Here is a 17058-nt window from a genome sequence, read left to right as displayed (position 1 = left end):
CATTTCTGGTGCATCAATCAGTGACAGATGTTCAATTGAGTTTTGTTCTGAAGAAGAATTCCATCCAGAAATGTATTCAAATGCTGGCCTTTATATCTAGACTGTTGGAGTCCAGAAGTTATTCTGCAGTTATCCAAAATCCTGGCTAGGCCCCACTTGGAGTACTGTGAGCAGATCTGGGAACCACACTTTGAGAAGGATACAGTGACCACAGAGGAAGTATAACATAGGTTTACAAGAATGGTATCTGGATTTCAGGAGTTATGAAGAAAGATTATACCAATTAAGCCTGTTTTCCCTAAAATTTAGAAGGTTAAACAGTGATCTGCTTGAAGTCTTCAAGATATTAACAGGAAAAGACAGGGAATATAAACTATTTCCACAGGTTGGGGTTTCTAGAACTAGAGACATAGTTTGAGAATTAGGGCCAGACTGTTTTGGAGAGATGTTAAGAAGCTACACACAAAGGGTGGGAGAGGTGTAGAACTCTCTTCCACAAATGACAGTGGGAGCAGATCAGTTGCGAATTTTAAATCTGTGATAAATATTTGTTAAGCAAAGATATTAAGGGATGTGGGCCAAAGGCAGGTATATGGCGTTAGGTCACAGATCAGCTATGATCTTGTTGAATGGGGCAGAATAGCCTACTCCTGTTCCTACGTTCCAAGGGTTGTGAAGTAGAGTCTTATCAAATTTGAAACATGAACTCGGTCTACAGATGCTGTAGACCCATTGAGTTTCTCCAGCATTTTCTGTTATTTCAGATTTCTAGCATCCACAGAATTTTCCTATATTTGAGCTTTGTTCTTATTGAACTTCTCTGAAGCAGTTTGATACAACCTGGTGACTTGCTAGGCTATTTCAAGCAGCAGTCAAGAGCCAACTGCATTGCTGCAGGCCTGGGTTCACATGAAAAAATATGGCTGGGGGTTAAAGATCAGCCATGACCTTATGAAATGCCAAAGTAGAATCAATTCCTGCTCCTATTTGTTTGTGTTGTGATCCATATAGTTGGGTCTTCTTATCTAAGAAAGGAAGTACTTGTATAAGAGAGATTTAAGAAGATTTGATTGTTTTCTTTTGTGCGTGTGTGAAGTTGGAGTGGGGGATGAGAGGAAGCGGTGGTGGTCATATCCTCTCACAAAAGATTGATGAGAAGGGGCATCTAATCATTGGAGTTTAAAAGAAATGGGAGGTGATCTCATCAAACTGTATCAAATTCTTACAAGGCTTGACAGGGTAGATGTTGAGTGGCTGTTCTCCCTGGCTACAGAATATGAAGTAAAGGGAAATGTCATCACAAGCGGGCTAAGATTCTTTGTCATTTTCAACTTGAGAAGTCTGTGGCTAAAATGTTGGACAAACAAGTGTTTAAGACCAAGATTAATACAATTTTTGGGCACTAAAGGAGTCAATGGAGAGTGGAGTTGTAGAATTTCAACAATTAATTCATTCAATGGTGGATCAAATGCGAAGGGCTGCACCATTGACTTCACTCTGATTTTTTTCTGTTCTTAAGTAGCAGCACAAGTATAATTTTAATGACATGATCATCCTTAATGACTGCCACACAGTTTCTTTTGTTCAAAAGGTAAACATAAATGCAGTCTCATACCTTCAGGTTGCTAATTATTTCTGGATTTTTAAAAATATTGCAGTTTCTCAATCGACACCTGCTTTGGCATAAATTCACTGAGTGAGATCCACCTTATCAGCTAGTGTATTTCTCCAGCTTCTGATCTAATTTGTTAGGGAGGTACATTGGTTATCCCATTATTAACCAAGACACCAGATGCTTCCTGCTCTCTTGCTCCATCAGTTTCAATACCTCACAATGTGGGCAGTGCAGTAGGCAAATAATAATGAATTGGGCAGTACAATCCCTAGTTACTCAATATCAACACCACAAGTGCATCTGCTACTATAGGACACATTAACTCTTTGAAGATTAATATAATTTCAATCATGATTATCTTTGCTTTCAGAGCCTGAAATAGGTTAATCGCACTGCAAAACTCAAGTTTACTTTACCAGAAACAAGCAATGGAACTTATAGAATTGACCCTTAATATAAATCACTTGATTCCTGAAGAAGGGCTCATGCCCGAAAGATCGATTCTCCTGCTCCTTGGATGCTGTCTGACCTGTTGCGCTTTTCCAGCAACACATTTTCAGCCTTAATATAAATCAGTCAATTAAATGATAACCAAGGTTTTTTAGCTATTTCCTCAAAGGAACAAATACAATGTATCTGTATAAGTCACATTTTCATTATAGAAATACTTCAGTCCTACATAATATGCCTCATCCCTTATTCCAGTGAGTTATTTGCTAACCACTGCTTTTGACAAATGAAATTCAGGAAATCAGAGATCAGAGCATCAGGTACAACGATAATATAAAGTCACAACTTTAGGTCTGTAAATATTTTCGTTCTACAATGACACAGATACAAATGTCATACATGGAACCATTCTCATACATTCTTGGATGTATTGCATGGAAAGTCAAGATAATTTGCAAATATTAAAATTCTTTGCAAAGTAATTTGTGTCGTCCATTACAGAAAGAATTGCATAACTTCCTCACTAACATACTAACATTTTTTAATAGAATTAATATTTTAATTTATTTTGTGGAATATATTTACATGTAAAATAGCAAATGACCAGGTGGAATTACAGATCAGAATTAATGTGTGGTCCCATATTTGTCCATATAGACCAACTACTCACACACAAAAACCAAAAAGGACTTTTATAACAATCAGCTATACAGTCCTTGATCATTGATTACTTGGTGTAGCATATACAGAGTACCTTGTTCCATCAGCACCAACACTGAAAAGTAGTGAGTCGTCAGTATGGAGAGGGGTGAGCAACCTGCTTCCAATAAAAACAATACACTTGTGCTACAAGATCCCAAAGGATGACCAATTAAGCAAGCAAGGTAAAATTCAGATGGGAAGCTTAGCAATCCTGGCCACTGATTCTGAAGACTTGGCTCCTAGAATACAAACTGAAAACCAGAACATGAGATGAAGGAGAAGGAAAATAATTGGAAATCAGGCTGCATATTTAGAAATAACATACAGAAGAAAATGCTCTGGAAATTATCTTTATATTCATATATATTCAATTATAATTGATGCCAAAATGTCAATACAATGATGGTAACCAATACCTTTCTGAATGGATCATGCAAAATATCCAAAATAAATTTCTGCTCTAACAATCAATGACTATAACAATTAATAGAGAAAATATATAATATGTTTTTGTGCATTTGAAAATATTTTAGGGATAACAAAGAAAAACTAAAGAAACTTTTGTTCTACAAAAGCTGATAATGGTATTCTTTGGTACATAAGCAATCATCTACTGTGCAATACTTGATAAGCATATATGCCACTGTAGTAGAATTATTATTGAGATATGTTGGTAGTAAAGGAGGGTATAGTTTGCACTGGGTGTCTGCTGGATATGTCTGTGTCAGTCCTGCAAAGGCACAAACTATATTACTTTATAAATCAAGATGGCTACAAGTATTAAAAATAAAAATCACCCAATTCACATGGCAAACACCAAATAAGTTTTATATTTAACATGCATCTGCATGAATCAAAATGCATCAATGAAGCATTCACTGTTGCAACTGAATTAAAATTTTCATTGTAATGCAAATATAAAGGTGATTAAAACCATAAAGCATCAGACAAATGGTCTGATGTGAAATCCTACTGACTTCCTGCAAATGCACTGCATGTGTCATATTGTGAATTGAAAACATTTGATGCATACATAACCTGATTTAGGGATAAGGTATTGTGCAAACAGCAAGGAAGAAGGAAGTCAATTTGGATAAGTAGACTTCCCATAGAAATTGGGCAAATAAATGCAAGCACACAAAGCAGATACAGAATTCCTGCTGCTTTGCTTCACCAGGACTGAAAAATAGATTCTGAACCGTAACCTCGTATTTTGTTATTATAGGTTCACCTCTACACACAAAATGTCTTTACGAGTTGTTCGGAAATTTGTATCTGACAGTGTTTATTACATTATTCAGAGCAACTTTAATATTTCGGCAGCTTTTAAGTCATAGTTAGATCTCAATGTTTACTGAGGTTTATAGAGCACGTAACCTAGCCAGGAGTGCTTCTACTTCAGGAACAGCATTATTCTCAGCGTCAGAAATAACAGTTCCCATCTCCTTCTTCCTTAGGTCTGAAAAAGCATGTCCCTCCCGTTTCCTGACAGCTTTACTCCTTGTGTTAGATGAATATGCTTCTGTTTCATAACTGGGCTCCTTGGTATTTGGAATTCTAGCTGTGTTCAAGTGGATATTCTGACCAGAATGTGACCTTTCCAGTTCAGCCTTTTGATTTTCTGCAGTGAGAAAAAAAATATAAAGGGAATGAAGTTACAGAAGAGCTGAAAAGCAACGATGTAATGTGGGACAAACAGCATGCAAGTAGCAGAGATGCAAACTGAAAGTGTTAGAAATGACAAGAAATGTCTATCATACACAGAGTCACATAAATATCACTAGTTAAATACAGGATTAAGCATAAATCTGATGATTCCAACTGAGCAATCATGCTTTTCCTCTCAGTAAATGCAGCTCTGGGGGAATGATGTCAACAAAAGATAACGCATCTTTAATAAACTGATGAACATTTACATGTCGAGTGAGACAGGTGGGATGTACCTAATAAAAATGTCAGTCCATCAACTCCCATTAATACAACAAAACTTTTTGTTATTACAAACTGCAGTGCAATGAGACCCACCTCAAAATGCTTCGAGGCACAGCAAAAGCACAATTAAATTTTCAAACACAATCTATTTTCTATGTATCTGATATATTTGCAGCATGTTACTAATAATTGACAGTGATCTTGACTTATCACATCTGCTATAGTCGTCAGCTGTACAGTCAATGATTTAATGGCTTTGCCTGATAGGAGCAAGAACAGAAATTTTATCAGCTAGTTTGCAGACATCTTGCAAACAATATGAATTATCCTCTCTCATATCTTCAACTAAAAAAAAGGAACACTCCATATTCATGTAACCTTGAGCATAGCCTGAAAACTGTCTCAACAAACTTGACATGACATTTAAAGTTTTTGGTTATTCTCTGAAAGATGTTCTATCATCCAAACAGTAATGACTTTGGAACAGAAGCAGTCACTCATGACTGTGTGTTTTATGTGGAAGCTGAAAATTCCTACAGAAAACAGCTTGTACTTTAAAAGGCTGCTGCTGAAGATATTTACTGCACTGTCATTTCATGACCAGAGGGCTCACGGTGATGGATGAACACTTTACACAGCAGCTTGGACAATCTCAGCAAACCTCTGTAGTATGATCACCTCTAGACCAGAGGCAAGAAAATAAACGTTTTTTTTCTAAAATATAGCGGCTTTCTTGGCTAGCAGTATTTCAGAATGGGTTTTTGAGAAACTGTTGGCATGCAGGCAGTGACATGATATATTGGACTATGATGTATTGTCTCTCTGCATTGTAGCAAAGCTCAACCCAGAACCTGATTAAAAGTTCACCACTTTGCATTGAGTTAGGAAGAAAATAGAGGAGGAACTACCAGCACAGACTCATACATTAAAACTTTTATATCAGTTTGTCCAATTTATTTCTTCTTGAATGAGTTTAAATTTAGAGGGAAAAAAAGACCTCAAAAATAGTGAAGTGTCGACGTCAACACTTCAAATGCCAGCTGGATATCCAGTAGATATTTTTAAAATGAAAGCTTCCACCTCGTATTATTGAGGTGATTTAATAGTTTTGACAGTATTAGGCAAGACCTTTCAAAAGCTGATTGGGGGCAGATGTTCACAGGTAAAGGGACAGCTGGAAAATGGGAAGCCTTCAGAAATGAGATAACGACAATCCAGAGACAGTATATTCTTGTTAGGGTGAAAGGAAAGGCTGGTAGGTGTAGAGAATGCAGGATGACTAAAGAAATTGAGGGTTTGGTTAAGGAAAAGAAGGAAGCATATATCAAGTATGGAAAAGATAGATCGAATGAATCCTTAGAAGAGTATAAAGGCAGTAGGAGTATATTAAGGAGGGAAATCAGGAGGGCAAAAAGGGGACATCAGATAGCTTTGGCAAATAGTTAAGGAGAATCCAATGGGTTTTTACAAATACATTAAGGAGAAAAGGATAACTAGGGAGAGAACAGGTTCCCTCAAAGATCAGCAAGGCAGCGTTTGTGTGGAGCTGCAGGAGATGGGAGAGATACTAAACAAGTATTTTGCATCAGCATTTACTGTGGAAAAGGACATGGAAGATATAGAATGTAGGGAAATAGATGGTGACATCTTGAAAAATTTCCATATTACAGAGGAGGAAGTACTGGATGTCTTGAAACACATAAAAGTGGGTAAATGAATTTATTGTCACGTGTACCGAGGCACAGTGGAAAGCTTTGTCTTGTGAGCAATACGGGCAGATCACAGAGTTAAGTAGCACAGATAGTAAATAATAGGTAAACAGCGGCAAAAACAAAAACACAGGTACAAGCGAATGTTAAGAGTTTGTGAGTCCATTCAGTATTCTAACAACAGTAGGGGATAAACTGTTACAAAACCAGCTGGTGCGTGTGTTCAGGCTTCTGTACCTTCCCCCTGATGGTAGAGGTTGTAGAAAAACATTGCCAGGGTGGTATGGATCTTAGAGAATGCTGATGGCCTTTCCTTGACAGCGGGCCTGGTAGATGGGAGGTTGGTCTTTGTGATTGTCTGGGCCAGGTTCATCACTCCAGGACCTGATCAGGTGTACTTGAGAACTCTGTGGGAAGCTAGAGAAGTGATTGCTGGGCCTCTTACTGAGATATTTGTATCATTGATAGTCACAGGTGAGGTGCCGGAAGACTGGAGGCTGCCTAATGTGGTGTCAATGTTTAGGAAGGGTGGTAAGGACAAGCCAGGGAACTATAGACCAGAGAGCCTGAAGTCGATGGTGGGCAAATTGTTGGAGGGAATCCTGAGGGACAGGATTTACATGTGTTTGGAAAGGCAAGAACTGATTAGGGATAGTCAACATGGCTTTGTGTGTGGGAAATCATGTCTCTCACAAACTTGATTGAGTTTTTTGAATGAATAATAATGAATATTGATAAGGGCAGAACGGTGGACGTAATCTACATGGACTTTAGTAAGGTGTTCAACAAGTTTCCCCATGGGAAGCTGGTTAGTAAGTTTAGATTTCATGGGATACAGGGAGAACTAGCCATTTGGATACAGAACTGGCTCAAAGGTAGAAGACAAAGGGTGATGTGGAGGGTTGTTTTTCAGACTGGAGGCCTGTGAACAGTAGAGTGCCACACAGATTGGTGCTGGGTCCTCTACTTTTTGTCATTTATATTAATGATTTGGATGTGAACATAAGAGGTAGAGTTAGTAAGTTTGCAGATTACACCAAAATTGGAGGTGTAGTGGACAGTGAAGAAAATTACCTCGGATTAGAATGGGATCTTGACCAGATGGGGCAATGGACTGAGGTGTGGCAGATGGAGTTTAATTTAGATAACTGTGAAGTGTTGCATATTGGAAAAGCAAATCTTAGCAGGACTTATAGACTTAATGGTAAGGCCCGAGGGAGTGTTGAGGAACAAAGAGACCTTGGAATGCAGGTTCATAGTTCTTTGAAAGTGGAGTCGCAGGTAGATAGGTTAATGAAGAAGGCGCTTGGCATGCTTTCCTTTATTGGTCAGAGTATTGAGTACAGGAGTTGGGAGGTCATGTTGCGGCTGTACAGGACATTGGTTCTGCCACTTTTGGAATATTGTGTACAATTTTGGTCTCCTTCCTATCGGAAGAATGTTGTGAAAATTGAAAGGGTTCAGAAAAGATTTACAAGGATGTAACCAGGGTTGGAGGATTTGAGCTATAGGGAGAGGCTGAACACGCTGGGGCTGTTTTCCCTGGAGTGTCGGAAGCTGAGGGGTGACCTTATAGAGGTTTATAAAATCATGAAGGGCAAATAGACAAAGTCTCTCCTCTGGGGTTAGGGAGTCCATAACTAGAGGGCATAGGTTTAGGGTGAGAGGGGAAAGATATAAAAGACCTAAGGGGCAACTCTTTCATGCAGAGTGTGGTATGTGTATGGAATGAGCTGCCAGAAGAAGTGGTGGAGGCTGGTACAATTACAGGATTTAAAAGGCATGTGGATGGGTATATGAATAGGAAGGGTTTAGAGGGATATGGGCTGGGTGCTGGCAGGTGGGACTAGATTGGGTTGGGATATCTGGTTGGTATGGACAAGTTGGATCAAAGGGTCTGTTTCCATGCTGTACATCTCTATGACTATAACAAGACAATCCATTTTGGAGATGCCTGATTTTTATGACGTGGGGAGATCTCAGTTAATGTTTAAAAATGGCAGGTGGGACCCGGATGTAGGAGTGTCAACTCCATTTCTGACATATTCAATTTTTGATGGTAACAGAACTGGACTGATCACTCATGAGGCAAACCCAAAGTCCACAAGGCCGTTTAAACTCGGTGCTGAGCTTGACTGTTGGAAGGCTGTTTGGCTACAAAATGCGAGTCGAAAAGGGTGGTGCTGGAAAAGCACAACAGGTCAGGCAGCATTCAAGGAGCAGGAGAATCGAAGTTTCAGGCATCAGCCCTTCAACAGAAATGGGAGTCATGAACTGATGAAGTATACACAAATACACTTGAAAGGCAGATAAAGTCTGTACAAATGTCATGATCTGATTTTGATTTTAAATATATGGCTCTTTAAGCTACTTGCAAGTCAGCAAACATAAGAATATAAGCAGGAGTGGGCCATCAGGCCCGTCAAGCCTGCTCCGCCATTCAATAAGATCATGGCTGATCTTTTCATGGACTCAGCTCCACTTACCCGCCCTCCCACCATAACCCTTAAATTCCTTTACCATTCAAAAATATATCTGTGTTTGCCTTAAAAATATTCAATGAGGAAGTCTCAACTGCTTCACTGGACAGAGAGTTCCACAGATCCACAACTCTCTGGGCAAAGAAGTTCTTCCTCAACTCAGTCCTGAATCTACTCCCCCTTATTTTGAGGTTGTGCACCCTCTTTCTAGTTTCACCCATCAGTAGAAACAACCTCCCTGCTTCTATCTTATCTATTCCCTTCATAATTTTATATGTTTCTGCAAGATCCCTCACATTCTTCTAAACTTCAATGAATATAATCCCAGTCTACTCAGTCTCTCCTCATAAGCCAACCCCCCACAACTCTGGAATTAACCGAGTGAACGTCCTTTGCACACCCTCCAGTGCCAGTACATCCTTTCCCAAGTAAGACGACCAAAACTGCACACAGTACTTCAGGTGTGGCCTCACCAGCACCCTATACACTGCAGCATAACCTCCTTATTTTTAAATTCCATCTCTCTAGCAATGAAGGACAATATTCCATTTGCCTTCTTAATTTCCTGTTACAAACCAACTTTTTGTGTTTCATGTACAAGGACACCCTGGTCCTTCTGCACAGGAGCATGCTACAAGTTTTCACCATTTAAATAATCGTCCATTTGCTGTTACTCCTACCAAAATGGATGATCTCACATTTACCAACATTGTAACTCCATCTGCCAGACCATAGCCCACTCACTTAGCCGATCTATATCCTGCTGCAGACTTTCAGTGTCCTTTGCACACTTTGCTCTACCTCCCATCTTAGTGTTATCTGCAAACTTTGACACACTACACTTGGTCCCCAACTCTAAATCATGTGCAATGTAAACAATTGCAGTCCCAATACTGATCTCTGAGGCACATCATTGGCCACTGATTACCAAACAGTAAAATAGCCATTTATTTCCACTCCTGCTTTCTGTTAGTTAACCAATCCTCTATTCAAGCTGATACATTACCCATAATGCTGTGCACCCTTATGTTCTGCAGCAGCCTTTCTGTGGCACCTTATGTGGTCTTTTGGAAATCTAGATACACCACATCTACCAGTTATCCACCGTGCTTGTAATGTCCTCAAAGAATTCCAGTAAATTAGTTCAATGTGACATGCCTTTCATGAACCCATGCTGTGTTTACCTTTTGGGACAGTAACGTCCTGTCATAAAGATTCAATTGAGTTCATTTTTCAGAATTTCCCATAGGCTATCATGATGTCAATAGGAATGCTTACTTCAAAAGTTTCAAAAGCTTAATAGCTCTGTGGGGGTTTTTTTTTAGATTAGACTTACAGTGTGGAAACAGGCCCTTCGACCCAACAAGTCCACACCGACCCGCCGAAGCGCAACCCACCCATACCCCTACATTTTACCCCTTACCTAACACTACGGGCAATTTAGCTTGGCCAATTCACCTGACCTGCACATCTTTGTGACTGTGGGAGGAAACCGGAGCACCCGGAGGAAACCCACGCAGACACGGGGAGAACGTGCAAACTCCACACAGTCAGTCGCCTGAGTCGGGAATTGAACCCGGGTCTACAGGCGCTGTGAGGCAGCAGTGCTAACCACTGTGCCACCGTGCCGCCCTAAAGTTCTTGGGTTCTAAGCTCCAAGTTTAATTGAGTCTATGAAAAGACTAATTGACTTGGAAGGTCAGTCTGAGTAGAAGTATTTTTTGTTTAATTAAGCACTTAAGGAGATTTTTAAACTTTGAATGTATTTTTATAAGTGGGAGGCTTTTCATGATCAAATGTATAAGGGTGAGAACTGTATTGAACTGTAAGACTTTTTTTTATTTCCACATGGTTCCTGGGGTCTACTGATGGTGGTGAGAGTGTGGAAGGCATGAGTTGGTGTGGAGGGCTTGGAGGGCAATGGGGGTTATGCAGGTGACGGAATGTGAATGTTCAGGGCATGCGACCCTAACAACTAAAACAACTAAAGTCCAAAAGAACTGAAATGGGTTTTCTAACCATCCGGCCTCCCAGATCAGGGAAACCCCAGTCCCGTGCCCATCTCCACTCTGTTTCAGGTGTTTGGCAAGCCTGCCTTTATATTGCAACTGTCCTCCCCAGATGATTTTGCATTTCAGGTGAGTTTAGTATGAGCTGGGATACTCCCTGATTCAAGATCCCTGACAAAAATCTGACCATTTATTTCAAGAATTATTCAGATCAGAATCAGAACACTGAAATTTTTAAGTAGGGACGTTTTAGCAGGATGAAACGATAGTAATGACTTTATAAAATGGCACACTCTGTGTGATCGAGAAAGAACAAAAGTATATAATTTGCTTCTGAAATTCATGCAAAGAATGTTAAACAGTAGAAACGATGAGATTGTGTAAAATCTATTTCAATTTTACTTCACATACTCTCTGCTGATTGTTCAGACTAGCATGGATTTTACCTAGACCAACGTTCAATATTTGAAAGAAAGGTTAGGTATCATCAAGGGACGTTAATTATGCAAAAGCAAGCAAAACGAATTTGATCAGAAAGGGGTAGGAAGGTTCTATTTCTTTCCAACAGCTGAGGTTAGAAAAACATTTATGTTAATACTGAAGCATCTGCTGATTACATCTGAAACTGTGGGACATCGACATTAAATCATTGAACCATTTTGGCAGCTTCTAGGTTCCTTAGCTCTACAGGGGCCTCATTTCACTGGTAATTTGCAAAGAATTTCACCAAAGTTTGACAGATGGCCAAAAAGATTTTGTTATAAGAAAGATATTTTTGATCATTTAAATGTCACATGATATTTAAAATAAGGCATGTTAAGCCTGCTGCAAGTAATCACTGGAGTCCAGTCCTTGTAAACGGTAGTGCTGTGCTTTTCCCCCATTGTGACTGTTCAGTGAGCAGTGCAGGAGAGAGGAGACCTGTGAAGGCAATGAGGAAGAGTTGCCCCTTGCTACCTTGTCGTTTGTGACCCTCAAATTTCGCTTGTGCTCCCACTTGGGGTAGTGAGCTACACTTTACTAGCTCTGTGGCAGTACTTTACAGGAGTATCAAATATTAAGATAGGTTTTAAAATGTTGTGATGCTCATTTTGGTGATAGCTATATTTATTCATTTTAATTAATTGTGCTTGCATCAATAAGTTTCAACATTGCATTCAGAAGGATCGTTTATTTGCATTTTACTGATCAGCTGTTTTTGGAGTGGCTTAAGTCAACACCAGCGAATGGCAATGCATAGATCTGAATGAGACATTGCAGTTAGCTTTTTAACAGCTCCTGACATATGCTTAATGGTGTGGTGAAGCATTGCTGAAATCAGTATATATTACTTTTTAATAGTCAGTGGCTGCAAATACGGATGTATGAATTTATACTAGAAGTTGTGCACTAACATACACTTAAAATAACACAGAAAGGGATAATGATACCTGTATCTAAAGCCAAAAGGGGATTTATAAAACATCTTTTGCATGGTTTATAACATCATAAAGGGTATGAGTAGGATAAATAACCAAGGTTTATTTCTAATGTGGGGGAGTCCAAAACTAGAGGGCATAGGTTTATAGTGAGAGGGAAAGATATAAAAGGGATCTGACCGGCAACTTTTTCACACAGAGAATGGTGTGTGTATGGAATGAGCTGCCAGAGGAAGTGCTGGAGGCTGGTACAATTACAACATTTAAAAGGCAATTGGATGTGTACATGAATACAAAAGGTTTCAAGAGATATGGGCTAAGTGCTGGCAAATGGGACTACGTCAGATTGGGATATCTGGTTGGCGCGGACAAATTGGACTTAAGGGTCTGTTTCCTTGCTGTATGACGTGATGACTCTCTGGTGGTAAAGCAGTTTGGGATATGCATCAGTGGGAAAGCATTAGTGTAACTTGGAAATCAGGCTGTTGTTCTGCCTCTTCATTGCACTGAAGCCAAGCTACATGAAACCTGCTCCAGAAAGCACTGTCACAATACTTTGGACTTCGCAGCAGATTGATGTATACTTCCAACCTAGTGTGAAGCCAATTTTAACAAGCTCTCCATTTGGGAAAACGGACCTACCAAACAGCTCCTTAAACTTGGTATTTCTTCTAATGTTTAGAAATTGACCACACATCAATCTATGTTACATTAACATTAAAAATTAATATTTGATCACATATCAGTATAATCATGGAATTTGAGGAGTTATGTAAATATGTTAATTAAATGCATACAGTGTCGACTGAAGGCAGGAATATAGAGGGTATCAAATGGACAACTGGGTCACATTAGAGGCTGGCAGCCTCTAAGGAGCAGAGGAATCAATGTTTCAAGCATAAGCTCTTCATCAGGGATCCTGATGAAGTGCCTATGCTTGAAACATCAATTCTGCTCTTCGGATGCTGCCTGATTGGCTGTGCTTTTCCACCACCACACTCTCCTGACTGATCTCGAGCATCTGCAGTCCTCACTTTCTCCTAGGATCACATTAGATGATATTTGGAAATATTCTTCTACATATCCATTCACTAACATCCCATAATATTGGGCAGCACGGTGGCTCAGTGGTTAGCACTGCTGCCTCACAGTGCCAGGGACCTGGGTTCGATTCCAGCCTTGGGTGACTATCTGTGTGGAGTTTGCACATTCTCCCTGTTTCTGCATTGGTTTCCTCCCACAATCCAAAGATGCTAAATTGCCCATGGTGTTTGGTGCATTAGTCAGGGGTAGATATTGGGTAGAGGAATGGGTCTAGGTGGGTTACTCTTCGGAGGGTCAGTGTGGACTTGTTGGGCTGAAGGGCTTGTTTCCATACTGTTGGGAATCTAATCTAATCTATTGGTTGTCTCAGCTAGCTCATAAATAACATGTAGCCAATAATACTAATATATTTTGAAGTGTGATGGTCATCACAGAACAAGCAAACAATTCACATGTTCAGAAAACCTCTGCTGCATTCTGCCCTGAAACCATAAAAGATGTTGACAGAGAAGCAACCAAAAAAAATCATGAGAAGAAATTAAGCTGCAGAAACGCAGTTGCCAACGGAAACAGATTGATGTTTGCAATTTCCTACATCCTGAGTTCATGATATGAACAGAGCCATTTGGGGAGATGGCAGTAACTGCCCCAAAAAAAGGAAGGGGGAAGGAAAATAAAAATAACAGTAAAAGGTCGGCAATTCTGCCCCTTCTGTTAAGTCTCAGCAATAGACTACACTATTAGCAGCCTCAGAGCAGACAGGTTTGTCATTTTGGTTTAGGAACAGACCACAATCCCTGGAAGCATAAACTAAATATAAACAAAGGATATGAATACTTTAAAAAAATGTCCTTGGCAAATGGAAGACCAGCCTTGTCTTTTTTATAACTGCAGTATCTTCGAGGCTTGATTGTAAATCTAAAATATGTATTTTCATCTAACAAATAGCACTTTAGACTTGGCAACAGCTTAGCACCTGACACAAAGGTCTAATGGATATGTTATCAACAATCAATAACCTAAACAAAATGCACATTTATTGCAATTTGAAAAAAAGTGTTTAATTTCTTGACATTTATTGGCATATCATGTTTAGTCAGGTACAATCTAATAATGAAGAGAAGCAATAGCTCAATGAGAAAACCGCTCTGCTAGATCAGGTAGTGTGAAATTACAGAGGGAATCAGTTAGAAAGTAAGTGCAATATTAAAACCACAAAACATTTTAGAGAGAAAATTCAACAGTGATGTTTCCTGGCATACATATTTTTATTTCAAAACATGATGTGAGAAAAAAATCGTATTATTGTTCAAAAGGACTCTGTTCCCGATGTATTCGCATAAGCAATGAAAAGGAAAGTTTGGGATTTATATCAATTTTTATTTTCAAAAATAAGTTTTGACCAGATACACAAACGCAATGCCATTTATTACATTTATCCTGAAATTATGGTCTCTAGGAACTGGTAAAATATGTAATTATTAGACAAATTATTATTATGCTGGTTGGAACTTTGATTCCAAAAGTTTAAAGAGACCACTTGAATGGGCATAGTATTTGTATCAAAACAAATTAATTAACGGAACCAATTGAGGTTATTGGCCATCTTACTACCATTTTGGAGACATGGTTACAAAGAGATAAAAGCTGAGAACTAAATATTCAGAGGTATGTCACTTTTCAAACATACAGGCAGGAAGAAAAAGATTGCTTTGTATATGCAGATGTAAACAAATAAGATAGCAAGAAAGGATCTTGGATCAGAATATATAGAATCTATATGGGTATATGCAGGAAGTAACAAAGGGAATAAGACACAGGTGGGAAGAGTCTTTAGTCCCCTAAGAGTACTTATTTGGTAGCACAGAGAATAAACCATGAGATAATGAGGGCATGTAAAACAGGCATTAAATTAAACATGGGGTCTTTAGTCTTTGTGAAGATTGAGAAAGAGCTGAAAATGTGTTGCTGGAAAAGCGCAGCAGGTCAGGCAGCATCCAAGGAGCAGGAGAGTCGACGTTTCAGGCATGAGCCCTTCTTCAGGAATTGAGAAAGACAAATTAGCAGATGTATGGGTAGGAAAAATATGCATGTATGTGAAGAATGCATTTGGAATAGTTTCCAAGAACAATATGTTGTCAATGCAACCAGGGATCAGACTATTTTACCAACATGCAATGCCTCATATTTATCCAAAGTAACCTCCACCTGCCACTCCTCAGTCTATTGATGAGATAAACCTTAATCTGGATTAATGTGATGTATCCATTTTGGTAAAATAAACAAGAATAAGGCTTATATGATTTATGGTAGGACTCTGGGTAGAGTTGTAGAACAGAGAGACCTAAGGGTTCAGGTGCATAATTCTTTGAAATCTGCATCACGTACAGACAGGTTGGTTAAGATGGCATTTAACGTGATTATCTTCATTGCTCAGACCTTGGAGCATGGGAATTGAGACATGGTGTTAAGGTTGTATAGGAAGTTGATAAGGCTGCTTCTGGAATATTGTGCGCAGTTCTGGTTGGCCTGTTATAGGAAGGGTATTATTAAATTAGAGAGAGTTCAGAAAAGATTACCAAAACGTTGCAGGGAATGAAGGGTTTGAGTTATAAAAATAGGCTGGGGCTTTTTTCACTGGAGCATGGAAGGTTCAGGGGTGAAGAGGTTTATAAAATCAGGAGGGGGCATAGATAAGGTGAATAGCAAGGGTGAATCCCTAGTGATGGAGTTCAAAACTAGGGGCTTATTTTGAAAGTGAGAGGAGAAAGTTTTAAGAAGGGCATGGGGGCAACTTTTTTACACAGAGATTGGTGCATATGTGGAATGAACTACCAGAGGAAGTGGTGGATGCAGGTAGTTACAATATTTAAAAGACAGTCCGGTCAGTACATGAATAGGAAAGGTTTGGAGGGATTAGGGCCAACCACAGGCGAGCAGGGCTAGTTTAGTTTGGGTCAGCATGGATTCATTGAACTGAAGGATCTGTTTCCCTGCTGTGTGACTGTATTTTGAATCTGACAATATGATATAATTCAGATTTAATAAAAGTTATCAGAGTAAAAGATGCCCAAAAAAACAATAAATGTAACATGGTAGAGTTTAGCATTCAGACTGAGAAGAAGAAATTTAGATCATTAACCATTGTGCTGCAATTATACTCCAATTAGCACCTCCCTACATTGTTATGAAACAGCTCTTTCATTATTAATGAGCATCAGTCATCTCTGAATCATGAAAATAAAAAATCTGAAGATCACAGTGGGTCAGGCAGCATCCACGGAGAGACAGCAAGCTAACGTTTTGAGTCTGAAAGATTCTTCATCAGAGCTGAAGTGAAGTGTGGAAGGGACAGCATTTATGCAATAGTAGGAGTCGGAGTTAGAGTGTAGGGGGAGAAAGGATGTTGATATTACAGATTAAGTGATCTGAATGTGAGAATGACAGAACAGTGGTGTGTCTAACTGTCAGATTTGAAAGAACAGACAGTCCCACTGGACTGGGTGACTGTCATGTTCTGATACACTATTGGTATTGTTTTCAAATGCTAACTTCCTACTCCTTGTCTGAAAGATGGGAGTGGAGGAAGCCTGATGGATCTCTAAGATACCTATTGCCAGTTAATGAACCAGCTATTCAAAGCCAGTTTAAGTAAACTTAGCTTGGACTCTGACTTAAATGTAGCCAATGAGCTGTGAG

At 39.3% G+C, this 17058-nt stretch overlaps 1 protein-coding gene across 1 annotated transcript in view; it reads right to left on the bottom strand.

Moving 5' to 3' along the window:
- Nucleotides 1–3158: 3158 nt before the first annotated feature.
- LOC132816349 (protein diaphanous homolog 3-like) overlaps nt 3159–17058 on the bottom strand; it is a 545172-nt gene continuing 531272 nt past the window's right edge. The window contains exon 28 of the mRNA XM_060825802.1: nt 3159–4388. Within this exon, the coding sequence (XP_060681785.1) occupies nt 4129–4388 (260 nt within the window). The 3' untranslated portion in view covers nt 3159–4128. The remainder of the gene's footprint in view (nt 4389–17058) is intronic.

This window comes from Hemiscyllium ocellatum, chromosome 6, assembly GCF_020745735.1.
Source record: "Hemiscyllium ocellatum isolate sHemOce1 chromosome 6, sHemOce1.pat.X.cur, whole genome shotgun sequence".
In the NCBI taxonomy this organism is placed as follows: Eukaryota; Metazoa; Chordata; class Chondrichthyes; order Orectolobiformes; family Hemiscylliidae; genus Hemiscyllium; species Hemiscyllium ocellatum.
The sequence above is the reverse complement of the archived record's forward strand: the minus strand, read 5'-3'. Positions and strand labels throughout refer to the sequence as shown.